Raw genomic sequence first — 23,668 nt, 5'->3', positions numbered from 1 at the left:
GAAAGGGAGACTCGGAGACATTTCAGGAAGAAAGGGGCCAGGCCACTGTTGATTCCTGGGCATGACTCCCATTTTCCAGAGAAGGAAACCGAGAAGAGTCAAAGTCACAGACAGCCACACAGGCACAGGCCCCTGGGGTGAAGACCCTCTCCACGGGGTGGGGAGCACTACGTTGGGAAGGCCCGAACAATCAGCCAGAAGTCCCCACGATCTGCAACTCGGCCTGCGTGAGAGCACCCATTCAGAAACATGTCCGCGGCAGGCCGGAACCCTGCAGAAAATATCCCAAGACAAACAGCATGGGGTGGGGGATAGAGCCCTGCACCGGGACCAGGTATGAATCCCAGTTCTGTCATCTCTAACCCATTGCATCATCCCAGACAGGTTCCTTCCTTGCTCTGGCCTCAGTTTCCCTGCCCGCGAACTAAGTGGGTGGGACTCCAACCCCCAAGGTGGGGGGTGCCACGAAACTCACCTGAGGCTGGCTGAGCCCAGGGTGCCTGAGGCTATTTTCCTGGGAGATGGGGCTTATGTCCCGCTCCTGGCCGGCACACTCGAGAACATTTGCTCTCCTGACCAACGGACAGCCCGTCCCTCCTCCGCCCTCACCCCCTCGCCATCCCCAAAGCAAACGAAGCTGATTGTCTTAGCTGGCCCTGTGGGTGCTGGCCGGGTGGCTAGCCGCAGGCCACAGGCGGAGGTGCCACCCGCCAGAGCCCCGCCAGACACACAGGGCATTGTCCCCTCAGTCAACAGCCCCTGGGCACCTCGGCCCGGCTCCTGGCCCGCCCCCATGCCCCTCGCCGCTGCCTGCCCCTGCGCCAGGCCCAGCCAGCTGGGGGCCCGAGGCTCCCAGCTGATGACGAGCCCACCCAGCCACCCCCAGCAGCCCCCTGACGAGCTATAATTGCTTCACTCCATCCTGCTGCTGCCATTCTCTTGGCGGAGGCACCTGGGGTTCCAGGCCGGCGGCAGCTGCAGACCAGCCTCGCGGGGATGGACTGGCCGCACAGCCTGGTACGTGGCGCTTCCCCACCCCACCCCACCCCCACCCCACTTTAGGGCCTGACTGTTTCGTTAACTTCTTTCCTATTGATTAATGGCCGCCTCTGTTTGGCTTGGAATCTGCGGAGGCAACTTCTCTCTCTGCCGTCTCCCCCAGGGTGAGAAAGAAACAGAGACTGGTCTCAGAGCCCGCAGCCATGGCCAACAGCTCCGGCTCCTGACCTGGGCTCAGCTCATTCACAGTGAGGCCCTTTCAGGCCAAAGCCGTCAGGGGAGACCCTGGCCAGCTCTGTTATCGGGGGTATTTCCAAAGGGTGTCTGTGTCCTGCCCCCCCCCACCCCCGCTGGGGTCCTGAGATCCCCTGCTGTGTGACCTTGGGCAAGTCCTTTTTGTTTCTGGCTCCCAGGAAGGCGGACTTTGATTTTGTTCGGGGGGGGGGGGGGGGGGGGGTTCTCTGAGGGGAGAGCCAGAGTTTCAGAACGCCACGTAAGACGCTCAGATGAGAAAGTCAGCGGTTAAGGAGACAATTTTCTGCACTGGAATCCAGGACCAAAAGGGAAGAATTTAGCGCCCTGAGTCTCTGGCACCAGGCAGCGTGCTGCCAGAAGGGGCTCTGCTGAAACTTGTTTCCCAGGGTCCAGACTTGCTGGGGAGCCTGGGTAGTTCAGGTGTGGGCCCTGCAGGTGGTGACGTGAGTGACTCAGGGCAGGTAGGAGCCTGCTTAGATTCAGAGACCAGATGAAACCCTCTGGAAAGTTCCTCCTTTCTGGCGAGCACCGAGCCCCATTCAAGTTCTGGTCCTTGTCTCCCGGGCCTGCTGAGGAGTCTGGCTTCTGTCAGGCCCCCCGGGGCTTCTCTCGAGCAAGCCAGAGCCTTTCCTGACAATCCCAGTTCTGTGGGAAGAGGGGGACGATGGTCGGTGATGTTGGATGCAGGTGGGTGAGGTGTGGATGGTGGGCTGCAGGCAGAGGGTTGGGCACAAAGGAGGGGAGCATAGGGGTCATGGCGCCCCACAAGGAGCCTCAGCCGGGACCTGCCTGTCTCCCCACCTTCGTCCCCTTCCTTCCTCTGCACCCTCTATTTCAGCCTTGTGGTGTCCCGAGCACAGCTCTTCACTGACTCAAACCTCCTTTTACACGGCCCCGCCCCGAGATATTTAGACTCCCTCTGCCCACATCTGCCTCACTCTCATGCTTCAAACCTCACCTACGTGCCTGCTCCCCAGAAAGGCCTTACAGGGCCAATCCATTGCCACCAGATTAAGCAGGTGGCCCTGACCTCTAGCCACAAGCAGCCCACCTCCTTGTCATCAAAAACAAGCCCCAAGAGATTAGGGGATTGTTCCTTGTCCACTGTGTGCTCCCGGTCCCAGACTGGGAGCTACAGACGGGCTGGGGTGGGGATAGCCGTTCACTGACCCAGTCATGGGGGTGAGCCACTATGTGGAAACTGCTGCAATATCTACCCACACGAAGTCTGTGCTTAGTCGGGATGGACGTATGAAAGAGCCATACCCACACACAAACTGTAAGTCTACAGTCACTCAAGGTGTGTGTGGTGTTGGGAGCCCAAGAAAGTTTACTGAGGCATCCCTAAGGGCATGACACTGGGCTGAGACACGAGGGGTAGGAGTATTTAGAAGGTGAGGGGAGGCAGGACTCTGCAGGTAGAAGCTGGTGCAAAGTCCCTGTGGCAGGAAGGAGCATGGTGGGAAAAAGGGTTTCAGAGAAGGCCAGAGAAGACCAGAGCACAGGTGTGAGAGGAGGTCGGGGGCAATCTGAGGAGGCAGAGCTCAGCAGCGGTCAGACCGTGGGGCAGAGTCGGGGTGTCGTTACCCTGAGGGTGAACGGTTAAGCTGGAGGGTGACATGATCACATTTGCCTTTCAAACATCTATCCCTGGCCATGGTATGGAGACTGGATTGAAGGAGCCAGGGAGATATGTGTGGAGCCCAGGCAGGAGGCTTTTGAGGGAAGTGAGGATAGTTGCCCAGACAGAGAAGTGGGAGTGTGGGGAGATGTTTAAGAGGTACTACAGGCAGGAGTTACTGATGACTGTGGTACATACACACGTGTGTGGTACACGTGTCATGGCCTGGCGGGACCAGGCCAGGCATGGCAGGAGAGGGTGGTCCCCACAGAGCCTCTCTTCGCTCTCTCCTTCCTGGGCCTTGAGTCTTGGCTCAGAGTGACACCTGGATCTCCCACCTTTGACATGTGGCCTTCTTCCCCAGCTGCTCCTTCTCACCCTCTCCATCTTCCTGGGGCTGGGCCAGCCCAGGAACCCCAAAGGCAAGAGGAAGGGGCCAGGGCGGCCTGGAACCCTGGCTCCAGGGCCTCACCAGGTGCCACTGGACCTGGTGTCCCAGGCGAAGCCGTATGCCCGCATGGAGGAATACGAGAGGAACCTCAGGGAGTTGGTGGCCCAGCTCAGGAACAGCTCCGAGCCAGCCAGAAGGAAGTGTGAGGTCAACCTGCAGCTGTGGCTGTCCAACAAGAGGAGCCTGTCACCCTGGGGCTACAGGTAGGCCGGGCTGGGCAACTGGGGGCGAACTGTACACCCCACTGTCCCCATCACTGTCACACGCAGACCTTGGATTCAGAGACCTGAATGCCTGGTTTGAATCCCAGCTCTGCTTCTCACTGGCTGCGTGGCTTAGGGCAAGCTTAGCCTCTCTGAGCTCCAGGTTCCTCAGTGCAAGTGGTGGTGATACGGGTTTATAGTCATAGGTATTGGGTTTTTTTTTCCATTTCAAAAAATCGAAATACAATTAGCCAACATATAGTTCATCATTCATTTCAGAGGTAGCGCTCAGTGATTCATCGGCTGCACGTAACACCCAGGGCTCGAGACATCACGGGCCGTCCTTAATGCCTGTCACCCGGCTACCCCATCCCCCACCAACTCCCATCCATTGACCCTCAGTTTCTTTCCCATAGTGAAGAGTCGCACCTCATAGGTTTTATAGGCTTGTTATTAAATGAGCTATGGAGGCAGAGCCCAGGGATCATGGTTCATGTCCCTGCTAAGGCACCGGCCAGGCTCTCACTTCCTCCCAGTTACAGGTCTTGCAGGCGGCACTGAGTTGCTGTGTCTGCCTGGGTGTCATGTCCGCCTGGCATCTTCCCAGGGCCTCCATCAGAGTCTTGTAAGGATGCTCGTGGCCCACTCAACAAGGAAGAGGCCCAGAAAACAATATTTTATATATCTTCTCGTGATTAGGGTGTGTGGTTAGGTTTGTGAGTTAAGACCTGCTATGCCTGCATGATGGGGCCGGTATCTCACCTTGGCTGTAGCTCTCCTTCTAAGCCCAGACCCTGGCATGTAGAAGGGGCCAAATGTACGTGTGTTGAGTGAATAATGAAGAAATAGACTAACCTGTAAGGGTCCTCACTCACAAATCAGGCCAAATATATATATATTTTTAAAGATTTATTTGAGACAGAGAGTGTGTGTGCATGAGCAGGGAGAGGGACTGAGAGAGAGGGAAGAGACACTCAAGCAGACTCTGCTGTGGAGCCTAACGTGGGGCTTGATCTCACAACCCTGAGATCATGACCTGAGCCAAAACCAAGAGTCTGATGCTTAATCAACTGAGCCATCCAGGTGCCCCCAGGCCAAATATTTTTTAGCTGCACACCTTAGGTCCCGAGACCCAAGAAGGGCATGTTCAATAGAACTTTCTGTGATGGTGGACAATCTAATATGGTAGGCACTAGCTTCATGTAACTGTGGAGCACTTGAGATGTAGCTACTGCAACTGAGGAACTCATTTTGCTTATTTCATTTATTTTATTTAAGTATAGTTGACTAATTTTGATTGAGTTAAATTTAAGTAGCCACATGTGGCTAGTGGCTACCGTATCTGGAATATGGCAATCGGGAAGGTCCATTAAAATCCTGCAAAGCTGGGCTTCAAACTTTACTGTGCCCTTGATTTTTTTGCGGGGTAGGGGGAGCTTATAAAAATGCAGGTTCTGACTCAGGAGATCTGTGATAGAGATGAGATTTTGTATTTTTTTTCAAGATTTAATTTATTTATTTGGCACAGAGAGAGCACAAGCAGGGGGAGCGGCAGGCAGAGGGAGAGGGAGAAGCAGACTCTCTGCTGAGCAGGAGCCCAACGTGAGGCTCGATCCCAGGACTCTGGGATCATGACCTGAGCCAAAGGCAGACACTCAACCACTGAGCCACCCAGGCGCCCTGAGATTTTGCATTTCTTTTTTTATTTATTGGACAGAGAGAGAGAGAGAGGCAGAGAGGCAGACAGAAGGAGGGGGAAGCAGTTTCCCCACCAAGCAGAGAGCCCGATATGGGGCTCGGTCCCAGGACCCTGAGATCACGACCTGGGCCGAAGGCAGAGGCTCAACCCACTGAGCCACCCAGATGCCCCGAGATTTTGCATTTCTAATAAGCTCCTGGGTGCTACAGATGTTCCAGGTCCACAGACTCCCTCTCACCCATTTAGCAGATGAGAAAGCTGAGGCACAAGGAAGGCGTGGTCACAAAGCAAGCCCCCATACTGTCAGCTCTACGAGGGAAGCGGTGTGTTGTCCATCAGTGAACACCTCATGTCTAGGACAGAGTCACTCACGTGGTGGGTGTGTGAAAGTAGGTCTTGAATGAAGAGAAATGCAGTCAGCATAGAACCCGGGCCTCCTGACTCCTCTTCTGGAGAGGATTAGACATCAATATGTTCCTATATCATTTCCTGTGGATGAAATTTCCCAAGAATATAAACACATGATGGGGAGGAGGCATGAGACACAGAAAGCTTTAGCTTCCTTGTGATCCCACAGTACAATCTAGTGCAGAGATGGGCAACTTGGGGATGAGAGAAGGGAACTGGGTGACTGACTGGTGCCCTTGAGTCTGGATAACCTTGGGGCTGGCTTGCCTTCCAAGATCTTCAGTTTTCTCACCCGGAACCCAGAGTTAATCACTGCCCATCCTCCAGCAGAGCACATTCTTGCTGCAGGGATCAACACCCGGGTTAGGAAAGGTAGGGGTGTGGGGGATGGGTGCCCTGTCCTGAACACCTGCCACTCGGGGCTCTCTCCTGCCTTCCTGCAGCATCAACCATGACCCGAGCCGCATTCCCGCAGACCTGCCGGAGGCGCAATGCCTGTGCCTGGGCTGCGTGAACCCCTTCACCATGCAGGAGGACCGCAGCATGGTGAGCGTGCCCGTGTTCAGCCAGGTGCCCGTGCGCCGCCGCCTCTGCCCGCTGCCGCCCCGCACTGGGCCGTGCCGCCAGCGTGCGGTCATGGAGACCATCGCCGTGGGCTGCACCTGCATCTTCTGAACCGGAGGCTGCGGGGAGCCAGAGACCGCCCTCCTGGTGCTTCCACTCCAAGTGAGGCCCGTGAGCAGTAAACACTGTCTTTCATTAAGCAAGATCTTGGATTTGCTCCTTATGGCTCCGAAGTCGAAACCAGGGTGGGGATGGGAGGCGGCGGGGTGGTAGACTTTAGACCAATGTGAAGGAGGATATCCCATCATCCAGAGTTCTACAGCACTGAGATGGGTTATTTTAAAATTATCACATTCATTTCTACATTGGTCTAAACCTATATAGGAGTGAGTAAGCCCTAGCTCTCCCCAAGTCAGTCAAGGACAATTGCAAACAAGCTCTTAGGAAGCAGCGGGCTCCCAGTTTCTGGTAGGGCCCAGCTAATGCTGAGGCTCTGTGGATACTGTGCAGCAAATTTCAGGTCTGGTTGGACTAAGTGACCTCTAAGGTCTCTTTCAGCTCCAAGATTCTCTGCAGGACAGCCTTAGACCCAGAAAAGAGCAGAGCCTCTGGGTTGCTGAAGAGTGGGGGTTTTTCACCTGGGCCAGCCACCCCCTGAAACTTCCACGTGGACATGGCATTTTTCCCAGCTGGGCTCACTCGCTTTGAGCAAAGGGAGAATCGAGAAGCACCAGTGTAGATCATTCTTTCCTCCAGGAAGAAAGGAGATCTGGCTAGATGGTTTGCTGATCTCAGTGCTTCTCAAACCTTAGCTAGCACCAGAATCATTTGAAGGGCTCCTTAAAACACAGAGTGCTAGGCCCCACATGCTGTGGCTCTCAGTATTTTCCAGGTGGGAGCTGAAACTTGGTTCTTTCTTTCTTTCGTTTTTTTTAAAAGATTTTATTTATTTATTTGAGAGAGAGAGAGAGCACGAGTGGCCTGGAAGGGCAGTGGGAGAAGGAGAAGCAGACTCCCTGCTGAGCAGGAACCACTCCCCACCCCAACTTGGTGAGGTTTGTTCCTAGGACTCCAAGATCATGACCTGGGCAGAAGGCAGATGCTTCACCGACGGAGCCACCAGGCGCCCCAGAAATTTGGCATTTCCAATGCAGTGATTCCCAGATGACACTGATATTGTTTGTTACACTTTGAGAACCACTGTTTTTTTTTTTTTTTTTTTTAATTTAAATTCTAGTTAACATACAGTGCAATATTGGCGTCAGGAGTAGAATTTCGTGATCCATCACTTTCATACACACCCAGTGCCCATCATAACAAGTGCTTTCCTTAATGCCCACCACTGTCTTGCCCATCCCCTCCCCCCATCAACTCTCAGGTGAGAACCATTGGCTTAGATCAAGACACTCTGCTGATCAAAAAGGCACTGGACTGACTTGTTGTAAAGCCCCTGTTTGTTCCTGCCCCCTGGATAACTCCCTGCTCCCCCCATTAGCTCCTTGCAATTCAATCCTCCCCCGACCTCTTAGTCCCCACAGCGAGCCTAAATCAGCTGTTCTAGGGTCTAAAAATACCTTCCCTACCCCCAAGACAGCTGAGGGGCTGAGGCTATTTTCTGAGGGTAAGAATAGCCGGCACTTCAGGGGTAATTTCAATAAGAGGGCCAACAGCCAACATGAGGATACTTTGCTTGGCTCCTCTACCTGCAGTTTTCGCTCTGAATGCTTTCAGAGTCGAATTCATGAAAGGGCAATGATTAGGTATGCGCCTGCCTGGGGTGGTAAGCAACTTACCTTTTTTGGTATTGTTCTAGAGTGGATACTGGTTAAAATTACCCCAGGAAGCTTTGGCCTGGTTCCAGACACATGGAAAATAGCCAACCCCGGGCTGATGCCCTCAGCAGCCGTTCCTCCTCCCCGGGGTGGTTCATCGCTGAGGCCCCCACAGCCTGCTCTCTGGGCCTTAGGACATAGCCTTCAAGCCTGGCTGTGGCGTGAGGGCGTGGGAAGAGCTAAGCTGCAGGAAAGTGGCTCTAGTCCTGGGATACCCTGTGTTCCCTGGGGCATAGGGATTGGGCCGGGAAACTCCTCATCTTGGCGGGACAGACTGTCCTACTCCTACCAGGCCATCAGACACACAGACATCCTCAATAAACGCTGGTTAGTTTTATACGGATGCTGCCTTTTCCTCTCTCTGGGCTTCAGTATTATCGTCTGTGAAATGAGCAGATGGGATTTAGGATCTTTGGGGTCTTTTCCAATGTTACCATTCTGCAGCTTAGGAACTTGGCCTCGTGAGCCTGGACTAACAGCTGGTCCTTCTCAGCCCCCCTGGTCTAAAGGGTAGCAGCAAATTGCTCAGGACCTTTGGAGGTCCAGGGAAAGCACTGGGTCTATATTGTGCCCAGGAACCTCCTTGGGTTTGAGTCTATGTGTGTTTTATGTTTTGCACTGCCTGGCGAGAAACCGCCCCTTCCATGAGAATAGGAGCCGTATCTGCCTCCTTCAGCGAGGCATCTCCAGCACTAGCTCTGGGTCCAGTGCTAAACCGGCTGCAGGGCTTGGTGAATGAATGCATGCGTGCACTCACGCATGGAGGCCTCTAGGGGGAGCTCAAGATCTGCCCCAGCTTCTGTTGCTCCTTCAAAGGTGGATCAAGAGCTAAAGGCATTCCTCTCTGCCCCTGCCAATCCTTAGTCCTCCCCAACTCTACCCTCCACAACCTCCCCTACCTCCAAGTGTTAAAGTTTCACTCAGGTCACCTGCTCTGAGAGTGGAGTCCCTGCGAAGAGTTTTAAATGTCCACCACACCACTCCATGACTATTGCGGACGAGGGTGGCCTCCTTCCTTCCTTGTTTGGCAGATTATAGGGCTCTCTATGTCCCAGTAACTGCTTTCTCTTCTCCCGGAGGGCAGTGGGTTCTTGGGGCTTCCTGTCCTGGTCTGAGAAGGCTAGACTGGGCCCTGCCCGTCCCCATGCTCCCTTCTGCTGTCTTCAGGAATCTCTGGATTTTCCTTGCAGGCACAGAGGGGGTGAGATCCAGCTCCCAGGTGGGGGCTTGGGGAAGCGGTCCAGCAAGAAGTGTGGGCATTTTGGCCCGCGTTGGTTCTGAGCTGTTTAGGCCTGTCTACCCAGACAAAGGAAGTTTCTGAAGGACGAGCCTGCTCTACGGCATTGAGGCCGGGGCGTGGAGCCAAACAAAGCCCCCGCTGAGGACTGGGGATCAGGTGGAACTGTTCTCGTTTGCCTCTTCTGTATGCACAGCCTTAGGAATGCAAGGGAGGGATGGTTATCAGGGACCAGTTTGAAATTGGCCTTGGCTCTCTCTGGCCCAATACCAACGCTCATCAAAGACAACATGACAGCCCGCGGCATCTTCATTTTAAACACAAACCATGAAAGGATGTCGTTACATATTGATTCCACTGGCCTTGAGGAGAGGGCGAGGGCACAGCCCCATCCTGCATGTGGTTGGTCTCTCTAACACCCTTTCCACTTCTCCAGATTGGTAGTTTGGATGAGACCCCACTCTGCTCCGGGAGAGGGACTTGACTGTTCTAAGCCAATGGACTTCATTTCTTCCCCTGTGTCCTGCCGAGCTGACGAGCCGTGTAGCAGAGCAGTAAGCCAATCAGCACGCGGGGTGTTTGCTTGGTCACCTCGAATTCTAATTTGGTCAGCCGGGCCCCCCCGCTGGTGCAGAGTGGGTCTGAGAGACCTCTTGCCCTGGGTGCTGTTGGCAGCCATCCTTGACCACGAGAGAAGAAATGGGTCTGGCACGGCACAGAGCTGACGCTTGCCCTGTGCCTGGACTCTCATTACCAGTAAGACCTTTCTGTTGCTTAGGTCAGCGTAAGGCTGTTTTTTTTTTTTACTACTGCAAGCCAAAGCATTCTCACCGATGTGCCGGCTTTGTAAATCCTATAATAACTGACGGGTAAGTACTGGGTGCGCTTCAAAGGCATTCTTCACTTCCACCACTGTCATCCCAGAGCAGCAAAAACAACTTCGAGGCCAGTTTGGGGGTGCAGGGTATTTTGGTCCACGCTGAATTTAAAAAAAATTTTTTTTTTAAGATTTTATTTATTATTTATTTATTTATTTTCAAAAGAGCGAGAGAGTATGTGCAGGAACCAGCACACCAGCAAGGGGAGGGACAGAAGGGGAGGGAGAGGGAGGAGGAAAGAATCTCAAGCAGAGCACATAGAGCACAGAGTCCAGGGCAGGGTGAGATCCCATGACGCTGAGAGCAAGACCTGAGCTGAAACCAAGAGTCAGAGGCTTAACTGACTGAGCCACCCAGGCACTCCTGAATTTAATTATTATTTTTAAAAATATTTTATTTATTTATTTGACAGAGAAATCACAAGCAGGCAGAGAGGCAGGCAGAGAGAGAGGAAGGAAAGCAGGCTCCCTGCCGAGCAGAGAGCCCGATGCGGGGCTTGATCCCAGGACCCTGGGATCATGACCTGAGCTGAAGGCAGAGGCTTTAACCCACTGAGCCACCCAGGCGCCCCTGAATTTAATTATTTTTAGGGAGACGCTCCAGATTTAAGCCCCCTGAACTCACCAAGAGACCTTGGGTGAGTAATTTCCTCATGCTGTGCTGTTGTCACCATCTTTACAGAAAGAGGGAAGTTTGCAGGATGACCTTGGGAGCCATTCCTGTTAGGAAAGCACAGTATCAGTGCTGTTTGGCTGTGTCGTGTCCTCACTGTTTCTGGGCCCTCCCCCAGAGCCAGATTAGCAGGTCTGGGTGGGAGCTGGGCATCAGACTCAGCTTCATCTCAGAACTCCTTCTGACACCTTTTCATTCTTTCTTCTGCTGGGGTGAATGTTTGTGGGTAAGGTAGGGCTGCCCTCCCCCATCTGGGAACTTGTATTTTTTTTTTTTTAAAGAATTTATTTATTTGACAGAGAAAAATCACAAGTAGGCAGAGAGGCAGGCAGAGAGAGAGAGAGGAGGAAGCAGGCTCTCTGCCGAGCAGAGAGTCCAATGTGGGACTCCATCCCAGGACCCCGAGATCGTGACCTGATCCGAAGGCAGTGGATTAATCCACCAAGCCACCCAGACGCCCTGGGAACTTGTATTCTTGCAAGAAAGATCCACTGTGTTACTCTTCAACCCTTGCATAATGGACAGAATGGTCAACTCTTCCAGGTGCCAAGGAAAAGCTTTTTTCCCCCCATGGCCTGGTGTATTCCCCTTTTCCCCCTGGTTGCCAGGAAGCTCAAAGGTATACTAACAGTTTCACTGAGGTGAATATCTCAGTAACCATCTCTTCCTTGGGTCCTACCACAGTCATCTCTCCTAATACTCAGTGTTGTTAAGAGGCTTGTTGAGAGGTGGTGTCTAGGTACCTAGTACCTAGTACCCTAGTATTTAACTAGGTACCTCATATCTAGCAAGCACACAGGAAATAGGAGCTATTATCATGTCTTATGTTTTCTGGTCTTCTACTTTATTTGTAACCATCTGGTACATGTCTTGGTTTTTATTAAAGATTTAGTTATTCGAGAGAGACAAGGCAAGAGAAAGAAAGAGAGAACAAGCAGGGAGAGGGGCAAGAGAGAATCTTACGCAGACTCCCTGCTGAACACAGAGCCCAGAGCCTGAGGCAGGGCTTTGATCCCAGGACCCTGAATCATGACCTGAGCCGAAAACAAGAGCCAGCTGCTCAACCAACTGAGCCATCCAGGCACCCCAGTTTCATTGTAGGTGCTGCCTCACATACATTTTGGGAGTAGGCAATGAGAAGCAATAAAGAAATGTGACTCGGCATTCTCTGCCCCTTATTTCCTCCCCAGTCACTCCCATCTTCCCCTTAGGAAACCAAATTAGAAGCAGCTGGAGAGATGGATTTTTATTTCTTCTTAAAAAAAAAAAAATAAATAAAATGAATACACAGGCTTGAATTTCCTTCCCTCTCTTAGTCTCCCCTTAACAAGAAGCAAACACTGTGAAAGTCCGTAAGAGAGAAAGGCAGAGAGTGGGCTGCAGGGACCAGGCCGGCAGGGGCAGCGGCTTGCCACACGAGGCCTGGTGGCCAGCGCAGCCTGCCCAGCCTGGGCTGCTGTGGAGGTGAACCGTCTTCCGCGGGGTTCGGGCGCTCCCCGGCTCTCCCTGGACCCCTCACAGCTCGGTTTTCACCTTGTGCATCAGGTCCTTTTGGTCGATCTTGTCCAGGTCCTGGTACCAGCGGTTGTAGGCCAGCAGGGCCACGTTCTTGGCAGCCACCGCCATCACCTCCACCGAGCTGGCCGCCCACTCCAGGGCATTGAGGTGGAAGAGCTGGTCGTGGAGGGCGAAGCGTGGGAGGGTGCCGGGGGAGCCATACACGGGGTGGGCCCGCCACTCGGCGGTCTGCACCGAGTAGTAGGAGCGGAAGAGGGTCTTCAGCTGGGACCGGAGGAGGGGCTTGGGGGACTGGACACGCCAGACGGCGGCCTCCTGGGGCTGCTTCCGCCGGAAGTTGGCCGAGATGTTGACCGGACAGATGTTGTCCAGGGCGCAGAAGAAGTTGGGGTAGTCTGTGGTGAGGATGCTGGCGAAGGGGAAGAGCTTGGGGTCGGGGAAACCGAAGTAGGAAGAGTTGAGGTAGCCGTGGACCAAGGAGACCACGGTGGGCTGGAAAGAGCCCTGGGCAGCATCGATGGGTGGGTCGAAGCCCTCAAAGGTGATGGAGCTGCTGCTGTTATCCAGGTGCAGGGGCGTGGCGATGACCACTATGTCATAGAAGTCAGACCCATTGCCCACCTCGTTCTCGTACTCCACATAGTACAAGGGTTTCCCTTCTGGAAGGAGAGATAATAGAGCACAAAAGTCAATTTACTTCTCGCCACTACCCATTGATGTCCACCTGGGGCCCAGAGTTGAGGATATGAGGCTTTGGGTGTAGCAGGACCCTCCGGATGCTGGGTCCTGGGCTTTCCACACTGGTGTGGCTGCAGAGGAAGCATTGGACTGGGAGTCAGGAGTCTGGAGCTTTTGCTCTAGCTCTGCGGCTCAGTCGCTGGAGGGACTGGGGCAAGGCTGAGGCTCAAAGTCAAATGAATGGGGCTGGCTGGAGGGGAGTCTCAGCCTTCTGAGACCCTGACATTAGAATCGGGACGACAGTGCCCTCTGGTGTCACTTGGCAGTGCTGGAGCTTCCCACCGGTTTTTTGGAACCAGTCGGCGGCCTTTCCCAGAGCAGGGTTTAGGGACAGGCTGGTGGAAGCACCCCTGGTCTAGGAAACAGAGTGGCCATGCACGCTGCTCTGCTCACTCACCCGTATTTTGCAGGGTCACAGAGGTCACTGTGGCGTGGATCACGTTGGCCTTGGTGAGCTTCAGCAGGCCGGAGCAAACCAGCTTGTTGCCTCCCTCCACAGACCACAGGCTGCCCTGGGCCCCAGCTAGAGACATGGCTCCTGGGAGGGGGGAGAGTGGCCAGTGGGTTCTCAGAATCACTGGGCTGTGAGGCTGCAGAGTCCAGCACCATCCTACCTGCTGGGCCTCCCCCCGTCAGGCCAAGAATCCCCCAACGCGGGCATGGAGAGACAACATATGCACAAATACAGCAAAATTCACAAGGCTATCAACTGAAAACACGCTCAGTGCCAGGACCATGTATAAAAGATCACAGATGGTAAGATTCTGTTTGTACAGACTGCCCAGAAGTGGCAAATCCCTAGAAGCAGAGTGGATTTACGGTTGCCCAGGGCTAGAAGGCGGTGGGTTGTCCAGGAGGTGATGGCTACAGGTATGTGGGATTCTGGAGGCATTGAGAATACTCTAAAATTGATTGTGATAATGGATGCACAACTCAAATTCACTTTACATCGGTGAATTGGGGGCACCTGGCTGACGCAGTCAGTGGAAGGTGCGACTTGTGGTCTCAGGGTTGTGAGTTCGAGCTCTGCGCTGGGTTGTTGGGTATAGGGATTACTTAAAGATAAAATCTTTAAAAATACCAATGGGTCAATTGTGTGGTATATGAATTGCATTTTCAAGGATACACACAAGCTACTGGAAGAGTGATCAGGAGAGCCTCGCTGAGGGGACACCTGGCGGGACCTCATGGCTGGAAGGGAGCCAGCCACGCCAGCAGCGAGAGGGATAGCATCCTGGACACTAGGAAGATGCTTGTCAAATATACACCTTTTCATTCATTTATTCAACAAAAATGGGCTGAGTGCCTCCACGGGTCCAGGCCCTTTTCTAAGGGTTGGGGGTACGTCGGTGAGCAAAGGAGACAGAGTTTCTTGCCCTTGGGAAGCTGACATTCTAGGGGGAAGAGACGAAAGAAGTAAATGATGCCGCCGGGTAGGGGACTGGCACTGCAGGGGGTAAGAGGAGGTTTCCATGGGACTGAAAGCTGGGTGATGGGACAGCGGCAATGAAAAGGAACATTTGCATAAAGACATTTTAGGGAATAAGAGTTTACCATGACTGTGTCTCAGGGAAGAATGTTCCGGGTGGAGGAATGGCTGCCCAGAAGCTCCAAGATAGGAGTGCATCTGGAATGCAGGAGACATGCAAAGGGGTCCAGAGTGGCTGGGCTGGGGGGAGGGAGCAGGGAGGTGGTGGGGCCTGGACCATGGTGGCCTTGCAGGCCACTGGAACGACTCTTGGCTTTTATCTGAAGGCAAGTGGGAGCCCTTATAGACCTTACAACATAGGTCAACCTAGGTCTGATCTGATGTGTCTTTGTTTTAAAAGGCTCAACCAGCTGATGTGTTAAGAATAGCCTGCAGGGGGAAGGGGACGAGGGGTGGGGGAGGGGGGCCTGGCAGGAGACCTGCAGTAATCTGGGTGAGGGGTGCTGAGCTTGGACCAGGGAGGAAGCAGTGCTGGGAAGCGGTCAGATTCTGGCTCTAAGTGGAAGGCAAAGCAGATTCCTTTGCTTCCCTTTTTTGTTTCCTTTCCTTCCTCTCCTCTTCCTTTCCCTCCCTCCCTCCCTTCCCTCCTTCCTTCCTTTGCAGATGAGATATGGTAAGTGATGGATATCGTATGTGATGGATATCAGAGAAGGCGCCAGTCCGGGTTTTGGCTGGGGCAATGGAAGGAGCTGTGGAAGACTCTCAGAGAGGCGGGCTTGAGGGGAAGGTCAAGAGCTCAGGTTTGGCCACCTTGGTGGCCACCACCAGGCCCACCAGTGGAGACGTAAGGGGAACACTGGACACGTGAGTCTGCAGTCCTGAAGGGAGGTCTGGGCTGGAAGGCGTGCTTGGGAGTTGGTGGGTGGAAGTGTGAGTGGTTGAGACGTGGACCAAGGACTGAGCTTGCACCTTCCATGTTAGGAGGCGGGGAGGAGAGAAGGGCCCTGGCCTGAGCTGGAGGGTGGCAGGTTATGTACATGCCCGCTGGCCCCAGCAGGCCAGGTTCTGAAACCAGCCCCAGCAGGAGCGGTGGAAACACACTGGAACTAAGAGCTGAGCTTTGCTTCCACCATCTGAAAAATGGGGTGAACATCATTTCCTGGCAGTCTGGAGGACCCATGCCAGAATCAAAGAGGGTTGAGGCAGGAATGTGCTTAGACAGCTGGACTGAGCCTGGTGGGTGTGGGGTTGACACTGGCGGGGGTTGGGGGTGGGGGTGGCAACCCATCCTGGGTGCTGTGGGCCAGGGAAGGGCAGGAGGCAGCCCGAGGGCAGAGGCTCACCAGCGAAGGCAGGCATTGCTGCAGACTGGCCATAGCTGGCCCGCAGGACAGCGGAGACGACATCGTCGATAAAGCGCTGAGTGACGCCCACTTGGAGCAGGGACTCGGCCACGGAGCGCTGGGTCATGTTGACGAAGGCAGACTCCCCCAGCGAGTAGAGCAGCTCCTCCACGCCCGAGAAAGCGTAACCATGGGCCTGGTACTTATAGATCCTGGAAGACACGCAGAGCTGGAGCCCGTGTGCCAGCTGACCAGCCAGCCCTGGCTCCCACCACCTGGGCGGCCCAGCAGGGCCGCCCTGCCTTTCCACGAGGAGGGTGAGAGAAAAGGCTGGTTTCTTGGCCTGTCTGCTGACGCTGGTGGGCCTCCCCCAACTATAGGGACAGTGCAGGGGGGCAGGGCAAACTGTCTGGAGCCCCACTAGACCTGGTTTCCCCACGGCGCTGCTAAAGGACAATTAAGGTGTCTGAACTGTCCTGCCTGAGGGTACAGTCCTCTTCTCACCCACAGGGGACTGCCAGGCAGGGGGCCACAGTCCACCCCCACTGTCACACTGCTCGCTTCAGCAGCATGTGCTCTGCGCTGGCTTCTAGGGCCATGGTGGACCCGGTGGGATTGGCCTCATACACCAGTGTTGTCATGTTTGGTGCTAGCCCAGCCTGGCCTCCCTCCCAGCCTCATCCGACAGGGCTCCCCTGCACCCCAGCGGGCTCCCGTCTCGCCCCTCCACAGCAGCCCCAGTCTCAGGGACTGACTAGCTGATGGAGTTCTGGAGGCACTGGTCTTTGAAATGCTGCCTCTACCTGGGCTGCTTTGTCAACGTGCTGAGTCTGGTCATAATGGGACATCCAGATGGAGTTCCTCTCCATGAAAGAAAATCAGCATTGTAGGTTTGAGTAAAATGGACAAGGGGGAAAGACGTCAGAAGGGTCAGGACATTACGGTCTGGGGGATTCCTGGTAAGTAACAGGTAGGGATGCCATGAAGGGCACAGGTGTGGAGGCGAGAAGCGGGGCAAAGCACAAGGAGGCCGGGAGGCCATCCTGAATGTCTGCCTCTGGGCCAGGAAGCGAGGAGGCCCCTCAGGGGAGAGCTGGCGTGCCAGGTGGCGAGTGGGCGAACGGTGAGAAGCAGACACAGTGACATCGGACCACTTGTCCTCATCATATGAAGGAGTCGGGGAGGAGGCTGGGGCCCAAGGAGGAGGGAAGTGGTGAAAAAGGAGTTTGTTCTACATGGGAAAACCGGGGGTCAGTTGGGCTTAGAAGGGCACAGCCTGCCGCTGTAAAAGGCCTCTAGATGTGCTTCATTTGGCTTATTTCTAAGATGAATGGGTTACATATACTGAAAAACCAGGAGATTTCACACATCACTCTGGATTTCTGGCATCTTCTAGAAAACCGGAAGACCTAGCCACAGGAGATCGGCATTCCCACAGGGCAGAGTGCTAGCCACCCCCTTCAGACAGGGCCCTGCTCTTCGGGGCAGCCCACTGCCCGCTCTCCTCTCCCACCAGCTGCCTCCACTTCCGCACACGCCGGGGGTGTCCTTGTAGGTGGTGGCGTTTGCAAGCCCCGCCTGGCGTACCTCATGAACTTCTCCATGACCTCCTCCACCCACATCTGCAGCCGCAGGAAGCTGATGCCGTAGTGCCACCAGAGGCGGAAGAGGTTCAGCAGGTACCAGTCTGTCTCCTCCAGCACGAAGTGCTCCCCGCTGAAGATGGCGCTCCTGCCCACCACCTCTCGCCGGTGCCTCAGGCCTGAGGGGACAGGCAGGAGCCCCTCAGGTCCCTCTCAGAGCGCCCCTCACCCCCAGGAGATCTAGCAGTGCCTGAGCGACATTTAGGGTCCTCCTGAAGGATGCAAATGGACTGGCTCCGTTAAAGGGAAGAGCCAGCCACTACGGTCTGCTCCTCTGTGCTGCTTGTTTGGAACAGTCAACACATGCCCAGAGAAGGCTAGTTGATAAAGATGTGAGATTTAAAGTAATGTACCAGTTTACAGTGGTTTTTTTGAACAGGGATGCACTCAGTCACGAGTGCAGGGAATTCAGCTGTCATCCTGGAATGGCCAGGGACTGACTGCTGGCTCTTGGATGGCAAGCCCCAGCTCCAAGACCATCTGGGCAGAGTCCCGGCTCTTTTCAACCGTCCACACGCGACAGCCTACAGAGCACCGGGACTTCAGCATCTCGCTTCATCCTTTCTCAGCCTGGGAAGAGGCAGAACAGGTGACAGCAGCCCCCAGTTAAAGATGTAGAAACCGAGGCTTAGCTTCTAGGACCTGCCCCAAGTCACAGGCTTCTGTTTCTTCCCCCCCATTCCTGTCCCTGAGCCACCAAGTTCCCCATTGCGGAGGCCACATTCCTTCGGCATCCTTCCAGAGATTTTCTGCCAACACTCCTAAGGATGGGTATAGCCAGGAGTCACTCCTCCTCCGCCCCCACATACTATCTGCAGCTCTGCATCCTACTGACACGCTGTGTCTCTGCAAGTGCTCTACACTAGGCCTGAAGGACTTCCCCAGTCTGGCTGCTGTGCACTTCAACAGTATTTACTCTCAGATCCCAGTGGGGGGCGGGGGCAGGTGGGATGTTTTCAACCTTCTGCTACCTCCAGCAACGCTGCGATGAGTAACTGTGTGTGTTTGCCACTTAGCTCTCTTTAGTACACCTGGTCCCTTCTGAGAAGCAGAGCTTGTGTGTCAAACAGGACTGGTGTCTGTGGTTTCACTAGTTGCTGCTGGCGTTGAATTCGGCTCTTACTCCTTGTGGGGCCGCAGCAAAGGTGTGGAAACCCTCTGAGCCTTCCTTTCCTCAGGAGACCTAACACCTGCCTTACAGGAGGGTGGCTGGGTAGGGAGGCCGGAATGCCTACATCCCACCTGGAAGGATGCCAGGTACCTGGCAAGCACACAGCACATGGAAGACATTATAATTATGGCTACCGAGAGGCAGCAAGTCAAAAGGGAAAGAAACTGGCTTGGGTTCTAATCCCCGCTCTGCAACTAACTCACTGTGTAACCTCAGGCAAGTTCCTTCCCCTCTCTGGTCTCAGATGCTCCATCTGTAAAACGAGGAGATGGGGCTACATGACCCTCTGGCCCTGACCTCCAGGGCCATCTGGGAAAAGCCCAGTGGTTGCCACCAGCCCTGGGCAAGACACACGGGGGGTGGGGTGGGGGGGAGAGGACTTTGGTGCAACGCACTCACCCAGCTGCTTGACGAAGTCCTGCATGTGCAGGCTCAGGGAGTGGAAGGAGGCGGCCCCGCTCTCGTAGTGCTGCTTGTTGACGGAGATGGTGGCCAGGCGGCCACCCACAGTCCCCTTCTCAAATACGTCGATCTGTACCCGGGGCCCGAAGTGTTGCTGGAGGAAATGGGCTACGGCGGAGCCCCCGATTCCAGCCCCAACCACGGCTGTCAGCAGGCCAGGGCGGCAGAGAGGGGAGAGACAGTGCAGGGGGTGGTAAGGCCGCAGGTCCCACGCTGACACCCCCTGGGAGGTGGTTCCCAGGCCCCTGCATTTCATCTACTTATCACCTCTCAAAAAGGAAATCTGCAGGCTGGTTTTTTAGTAAAGCTATTTGCAGAGAGCAAAGGACAACCTGAAAATTGTCACCTACTGTAACGCTCATTTTATAATGAAAAAGACACGTTAGCAGGAAAGAATCTCAACATTCTGGATGATCATGTGAAGAGAATACATTTAGTTTTATACAAACTCACTACATTGTCCCTATTTTTATTTCATTCTGAATTGGTGAAAACCTGGTCACTGCAGGTACTGTTAGGCAAGATCAGTGTTTGGAAAGGACTCCTTAATCCAGGGGTCAGCAAACTATAGCCTGCGGGCCAATTCTAGGCCACAACTGTTTTTGCAAACAGAGTTCTACTGGGACACCCTCCTTCTGGAGCCTACTTATGGCTGCTTTCACACTACGGTGGCAGAGAAGAGTACTTGCCACAGAGACCCTATGGCCTGCAAAGCCTCAGGTGTTTACTCCCTGGCCCTTTACTGAAGAAGTCCGCCAACCCTTGGTCTAGGGCAACCTACCACCTGACACTTTAATCACTTCTACATTTGCTGTTTGCCAAGACTGGAATGTACCCTGGGACGGGCCTCTCACTACTGTGCAGGGCACCCTATGCTGGTTTGGACTCTTGTTCTAAAGTTTCAGCTTTGATGTCTTTGGGGATCTCATCATCTACTGTCTTCACTGTGCCTCCTGCTTTCCTGCTATTTGTAAACTTGGTTCATAAGCTGTGGGTGCTCTCATCCAAGTCACTGGTAAAATGTTTCACTGGCAATGTGGGCTCTGTGGGTTACCAGGCACCACTGTCCAGACAGCCTAATCTAGATACTCATAACAGCACTGTGCCAAGACAGCAGGGCAGCTATGGAGCTACTGAACTGGACAGCCACACCTCCCACAATTTGGGACCCAGCCTTCCTCCCATCTGGCAGTCTGTTTAAATAGAAAAGGAGGTAAATTTGGCGTTGATTTTTCCTTCCCAGACCCCTGTTGGACCCATGACAGACCGCCTAGGTCCTGTCAAGAAGGCAAAGGTCTTTTTGATCTGGCCTCCATTTACTTGGGCACTCCCTGCCCCACCTCCACCTCTCCCCCTTATTTGCCTCGACTTCTTTGGCTGTGGAGCCCATGACTTTGCTCTCTCACACTTGTGTTTTGGCCTATGTTGCTTCCTTTTTTGGGAACGCTGTCGCCTTTTGCCTCGCTGCTTCTAGGGCCGCCGCATGCAATTAAAGTTTTGCTTGCCTCACTCACCTAAGACAAGTCAGGTGTCACTCCCACATATTCCTCCAGCACATGCTCCTTCACCAGGGCCTTATTCTTGCACACTATCCTTCACTGGTCCATTTAAGGACTGAGAGCAGCTCCCTAGGGCCCCCAGACCCTGGCAGGCAGTAAAGCTAAGTATTTGTTGCATCTTGGAAAAACAAAACAAAAAACAAACAAACAAACAAACAAAAAAACCAAACACTTCCTCCTTTTCAGTGTTTACAAAGCCATTTCTAAGAGTGCCCTTAACCTTTTCAACCAGTGCGCTCCCTTCCTGTCTGTGACAGAGCCCCAAGATATCCATTTTTCAGAGGAACTAATATCATGAGGCCTCAAAGCTGCCCACAGGGCTCTGGGGAAGCAGAAGAGCTCACCTCATTGAGAAGCAGCGCATTCAATGCCCACAAACCGACACCCACTCCCTGGTCCATGATAAGACACGGTAGGGCCCAAGAGAATCAAGCATGGCTTTTGTCCTCCTGAGCTCAGGCAGGGAGTGGGCAGACAGACTCGAGCACTGCAAGCTATGACAACGTGTGACCCGTGCGACAACAGGGTTCCTGGGAATCCTGAGGAGGAAGCAACGTATTGTGCATGAGCACATGGAGACACAGGCCTCGCAGGGGAAGTAACGTCTGACCAGGGCCCTGGAGGACGATCGGCTTTGCCTGGCAGCAGAAGCACATTCTCCCTGGAGAGAACAGCACGAACAGGGTGGTGTGTGGAACTGTGGGGGTGGGGGTAAAGAGTCCAATGTCACACAGAGGTATTCAGATTTGACCCTGCAGCAGTCTGGGGGTGAAGCCATCCTCACAGGAAAGCTCCACAATCTCATGTGTAGAATCCAAACCACCAAGATGAGGACAATCAGAAAAGCTACCAAGCATCTTGGCATTGCCAAGTGTCCTGCCCCGGGTGACCACTGGGCCAGGTAGGCAGGGACCTGGCAGGCAACCAGCCATGTACTGCTGGAAACAGGAGTGCTGGGAGGAGGCCCTGCCCCTTCCCAGGGGCCAGTGTGAAATGTCTTGCCTGGTTCCCCATTTTTTGGGAGATGAAAGGAGTGCCCTGCCCTTCCAGACAGAGGGTGCCTAACTTCCCCATCCTTCGGAGCCAAAATCCACCTTCTCCCTGAGGTCTTCTCTGTCTGCTCTAGCTCTCAGGATTCTCTCTCCCCTGAAAACCCTAGACTCTCAGTCCCAAACTGATTTCTGGCAGGCTCATCTGTCTTAACCCTTTATGGCCTGAGCTGCAGTTTTGTAATCCAAAGAAGCCTTAGCACTGTACTAGCCCAATAAGTCTGTGGTGCTTTCAAGGGACAGGTTTCCCTGCCAATAAGGGGGCAGAGAGGGCAACTTAGTGGAGTGGGGACTCTGTCCCCCGACAGATGCTAGAAGACTAGCATCTCTGCCTCTGGGAATTTTATATGTGAGGGACTGGAATATCGTTAAGAGCCCTGTCGAGTTAAAATTGACAATTGTCAATAGAAAGAGCAAACAAATATGGAGCTCTCGTCAATGAGATGCAGGAAGAAGTATTTAGCAAATGTCCTGATGCCTGCAGTTTATTTTGAAAGGCATTAAGATGTAAGTTGAATTCATGGAGGGAGGGGAAGATAGTTATGTAATAATGCAAGTACAGGAGCAGTTTGCTAAGGGCAGAATCTAGGTGGTGAGTACACAGTTGACCACTGTGTATCCAGTTCTTTCAACTCTGCTGTACATCTGAAAATTTTGTAAATAAAATATTTTAATAAAACCCAAGATGACTGCTGTTAAAAGTTTTCCACTGTCATTCAGCAAATTGATCTCCAGCAGACATTCCTGCTTTCTCTCTCCTATTCTCTCTGAGGTTTTGGCTTAGATGTTCCTTCTAGGAAGCCCTCCAGAGCCCTCCCGGAGCCTGGAAGATGGACGAAGTGCTCTTCCCATCGGGGTACCTTCTCAGCCTTACCACTGACTTCCCTGTATTGTGCAGTTTCGCCTCCAGACAGGAACTATGGAGCACTGTGCCTGCTTCACAGACGGCCCTCAATAAACCTTTATGAATGACATCACCCAGTCCCGGGCCTCTCTGTCAGCCATCGGGGCACCTGGCAAAGAGCCAGGTCCACCGCAGATGCTCAATGCTCCTGGCCCTTCTGGTGAGATCAGTGGCCAGTTCGGTCCCAAGCCTCTTTTCCGCCCCAGGCAGCCGTTGCCACAAGCCCATGCCGTCCGGCATCAGCACCTTGCCTCCCACAGGTCCCCTTCCTCGCCCAGTCTCAGTCCCTCGCCTCTTCTCCAGCCCGTTCCTCTCCCGAAGACCCCTCCCTCGCCCAGCTTCCTTCCCCTTCCCCCACCCGGTAGCTGCCGGCTACGATCCCTTTTCCCTCACAGCCCTCCCCCGCGCAGCCCCCCACCCCGTCCTTCCCGCACCGATTTTGCTGGGCCGGGCGTCTCCGCCTGTGGCGGCGGCGGCCAGGAGCGCGGCCAGCGCGGCGAGGAGCCGGGCAGCGCGGGCCATGGCGGGCGGCGATCCGTACAGCACGCCGGCGCTCGGCGCTGGCGGGTTGGCGCTGGTCTCGCCGCCCCGCCCCGGCGCCCCACTGGCTGTTCCACCTTCAGCCCGGCGGGCCTCCGCCTCTCATTGGTCGAGCCGCCGTCTCTCTCCAGCACGAGGCGCTCATTAGCTGCATCCCTCTCGGGCAGGCGGGGTCGGTCGAGGCTTCCCCGTCCCGCCTCCTGGACGCGAGTTCTCCATTGGCTGGCTCGTCCTGCCCCCGCGCAGGTGTGCGCGCTCCGGGTGCTCAGCATCAGGACCAGGGCCGCGCCGAGGGGAGATCGACGGGAGAGGCGGGCGTCCTCGGTCCCAGTCCACCCCCTGCGGTTTCCTAGCTCTCTAACGGGTCGTCTCCGTGTCTGCTTCGGTTTCCCTTCTCTCCTGCTCCCTTTCTGGGTGGTTTTGACAGTCACGTGAGATCAGAGACTTGATACCGTCCGGCAGGATCTGCAAGCGCAGCAGATTGCTGACCAAG

The 23,668-nt window shown here is 54.4% G+C and overlaps 2 protein-coding genes across 2 annotated transcripts; one reads left to right on the top strand and one right to left on the bottom strand.

Moving 5' to 3' along the window:
- The first annotated feature begins 996 nt into the window (after nt 1–996).
- On the top strand, nt 997–6,328 carry IL17B (interleukin 17B). Its single transcript, XM_059416520.1, has 3 exons — nt 997–1,017; nt 3,240–3,529; nt 6,080–6,328. The coding sequence occupies exons 1-3, from the start codon at nt 997–999 to the stop codon at nt 6,309–6,311; spliced, it is 543 nt and encodes a 180-aa protein (XP_059272503.1). The 3' UTR covers nt 6,312–6,328.
- A 5,724-nt stretch (nt 6,329–12,052) lies between these two features.
- PCYOX1L (prenylcysteine oxidase 1 like) lies at nt 12,053–23,265 on the bottom strand. The gene is made up of 6 exons (XM_059417131.1): nt 23,070–23,265; nt 19,061–19,267; nt 17,435–17,609; nt 15,848–16,059; nt 13,473–13,613; nt 12,053–12,996 (listed from the first exon to the last, which is right to left on the bottom strand). Exons 1-6 carry the CDS (start codon nt 23,155–23,157, stop codon nt 12,335–12,337), a joined length of 1,485 nt encoding a protein of 494 aa, XP_059273114.1. The 5' UTR covers nt 23,158–23,265; the 3' UTR covers nt 12,053–12,334.
- Between the last annotated feature and the right edge of the window lie 403 nt (nt 23,266–23,668).

This window comes from Mustela nigripes, chromosome 12 (assembly GCF_022355385.1).
Source record: "Mustela nigripes isolate SB6536 chromosome 12, MUSNIG.SB6536, whole genome shotgun sequence".
NCBI classification, from domain to species: Eukaryota; Metazoa; Chordata; class Mammalia; order Carnivora; family Mustelidae; genus Mustela; species Mustela nigripes.
This window is presented reverse-complemented; position numbering and strand designations above follow the sequence as displayed.